Source organism: Aphidius gifuensis, linkage group LG4 (assembly GCF_014905175.1).
Source record: "Aphidius gifuensis isolate YNYX2018 linkage group LG4, ASM1490517v1, whole genome shotgun sequence".
Lineage (NCBI taxonomy): Eukaryota > Metazoa > Arthropoda > Insecta > Hymenoptera > Braconidae > Aphidius > Aphidius gifuensis.
Window position 1 is genome coordinate 24,470,401 of NC_057791.1, and position 3,311 is coordinate 24,473,711.

The following is a 3,311-nucleotide window of genomic DNA, read 5'->3' on the forward strand; positions in this document are numbered from 1 at the left end:
TTTTTTTTTTGTTCAATATCTTTCAATTTTAAATTTAATTATTTGAGCTAAATATGAAAATTTATTTTTCCATTAATTTTCAAATTGTTAAACAGTCAATTATTAAAAAAAAAAAAAGAAAAATCATAAGTAAAAATTCAAGCATTTAATTATTAAATTAAAATAAAAAAAATTTTATTTAAATTTCATTTTAAATTTATAAACTATTTTTAAATTATTTAGATTAATGTTTAATATTTAAAAAGTTTTTTTAATTAATCAATAAAACTCTTTTTGTTGGTGTTTTCGATTTATATTTATTTTTATTATTCCTATGCTAACATCTATTTTACTTCTCTCTCTACAAAGCAAGGTTTATATCACCAAATAAAAAAAATATAAAAAACATAAAAAGAATAAGTACGCGTACTCTCGGATAATCGTTACTCTTCCGTATTTCCAACAAGAGCAAACAATAAATTCTTAAGCTCCCACGCGAGAAGTAATTCTTTCGAAAAGTACATGTTTGGTATGTGGTGGTTACTGTGGATATCAAAAGTACAGAAGAAGAAAAATTGTAGGGATCACATTTTAGCACTGTACTATATTTATACAGTACGTATATTTTTATATTACATGTATATCCATTGTTTTATAGTATATATATTATACACACAGACCAATGAAGAAAATTCAAAGAAAAAGATTGAATACAAAAATAAAATAATAATAAATAAATATATAAACATTAAATAATGCTGGCATGTTGCATATATCCAAGTAAATGTAAATCCTTATTGAAAAAATAACAACTATTATTATTGACAACACCTGATTGATGCTAAAACAAAAAAATATCATGTCAGATAAATATTCATAAATGTATTTGATACATAAAAAAAAAGAGATCAATTTTTTCAATAAAATTTATCATTTATTCACAAATATACTACCAAAATTTTATTATGAATAATATAAAAAAAAAAAGCTTGTAATTTTATTTTAAAAAACTAAACTGATTGATTCAATAAATTAAATTAATTTTATATAATTTATTTATTTATTTATTTAAATTATCTAAATTTACATTATTAATAATTTATTTTTGGTTTTTATTTTTAATTTTTATCACTTGATTTTCAGTTGTGATTGGACTGTTGCTATTATGATTGAACTAATAGAGTCAATTTTTGTATTTTTAATCTGGCTTTACGGTTGTTGTTATTGTTGTTGTTATTGTTGAATCAAAAATGGGTTTATTTTTAGGTTCCCAAGGTACTAACTCTAGTTGTTTGATTGTTGTCGAATCAAAAATTGGTTTATTCTTGGGTTGCCATGGTACTAGCTCTGGCATTTCGATTGTTGTTGAATCAAAATTGGGTTTATTTTTGGGTTCCCATGGTATAAGAACGTCAGGATTCTCAACTGTTTTTATTTTTGATAATCTTGGTCTTATTGTTGAACTTCTCCAATAAATATGAGCAAAAAAATCTCCTACAATTTCCTCTGGAAAAATAAAAAATTTTCAATATAAACTATTTTCTTTACTAAATTTTTTGTTGATCAATTTTCAATTAATCGAAACACACTTACCGGTTAGAAAACATATTAATATTAATATATAAATTCCACGATATAAAAACATTATTAGTATTGAACTTGATTATTTTTTATTATATATTTCTGAAGGTGAATGTCACTTTGCCGTTGTTGAATCAAAAGTAAAAAGACTTCAGTCTTTTGAGAATATAATATACTAAATACAGGCAGGAGATGTCAGATGCGGTCACACCTGGTAACACAATATTATTAATAAATAAATAATTGATGATAATTACCATACATCTGTGACAACACAATATCGTCAATTAAAATTTACGACGCTTTAAACAATCATATCAGTTTTTATCGGAAAATATTTCGAGTTTTACAGAGATAAGAATAAAATTTATTGCTTTTTTTTACAATATATCGTAAAACTTTATAAAAATTAGTGAATGAAAATTATTTATTTTTAAAATAACACTAAACTACGTACGTCAATCATTTATTTACAAATAAAATTAAATTAAAATTTTGAAATAGCCTAAAAAATATAAACAAATAAAATTTTAAATAATAAATAAATATTAATTTATTATAAATAAAGAAGTATATTTTTTTTTTAAATAATATATTTCATGAAAATAAAAAAATACGTTAACGTGTATTTTATTTTTATATTTATTTTTCTCTCTTGCATCGACAAGTATTCACTGGATGACAAGGTAAATACGAGTCTTACAAAAATGGATGACAATGCTTTATCCCATGAGGCTCGTGATCGTATTCTAAAATTTTTTACGTCTTTATATATTTTTTTAAAGCCAGCACACAGTTTTTTAAAAAAAAAAAAAATTTATTTCTTGCATTTTCTTATATATTTTTAAAAATTCAATAAAAAAAATAGTAAATAAGATATTTATTTATAAAAAATAACAAAAGTATACTGATGAATTGGAAAAGCTGTTATATTTTTTTCTTATTTTCAATTTATCATATAACTCTCGCACAACTCATCTCATCTTCTGACGATTTTATGTTTTATGCTGCAACGGCTGGCACACTCAGCCCCGCAATGCGGTTTTTTTTTTTTCATATCATTATTATTTATTTTTTATCTAGCTACTATCTCACTTGTTTTAATTTTATTTATACTATTATTATTTCGTGGCCCAATCATAGCCACACTGATAAACGAAACCCCCGAAAAGATACAAAAAAAAACCAGTAGACTTGAGCGAAAGAAAAATCCAACGAAAAACAATAAAGCTTTTTATATAAAGCTTCAAACCGGATTCACCAGTCTCGTACATCACTCTCAGTATGGATTTGTTTCTTCTATATATTTTTCCTTCATAAAATTTTCCAAAAAAAAGGTAAAACATTTAAAAACTCTGCAAAAAAATCAATTTATTATTTTTATTATTTTCTGTAACAATATAAAAATGAGTAAGAGATAATCTGTCGAGGCCTGAGATCACTCGGTTCAATATCCTTTTAAAAAAACTAAAATTTTTTCAAGTAAGCCTTTAAAAGCTTATACTTATATCAAGTTGTATGAAGTCGTAATATGCTTGCGTATACATAAAACGAGTGTGCAAAAAAAAAAAAATAAAGTAGGAAGGAAGCAAGGAAGGATGACGGGAAGGAAGGAAGGAAACAACCAGAGAATAAAGAAAAGATATGAAAAAAAAAGTATATATATTTCAACGTGACTATAAGAATATGATCCTATTGCTTGCGCGCATATACATCTACGAATAAGAATAACTCGTATTTATACTACACCA

At 23.8% G+C, this 3,311-nt stretch overlaps 1 protein-coding gene across 1 annotated transcript; it reads right to left on the reverse strand.

Moving 5' to 3' along the window:
* Window positions 1–1,091: 1,091 nt before the first annotated feature.
* LOC122855883 lies at window positions 1,092–1,765 on the reverse strand. Its single transcript, XM_044157555.1, has 2 exons — window positions 1,573–1,765; window positions 1,092–1,485 (listed from the first exon to the last, which is right to left on the reverse strand). Exons 1-2 carry the CDS (start codon window positions 1,622–1,624, stop codon window positions 1,178–1,180), a joined length of 360 nt encoding a protein of 119 aa, XP_044013490.1. The 5' UTR covers window positions 1,625–1,765; the 3' UTR covers window positions 1,092–1,177.
* Window positions 1,766–3,311: the final 1,546 nt, after the last annotated feature.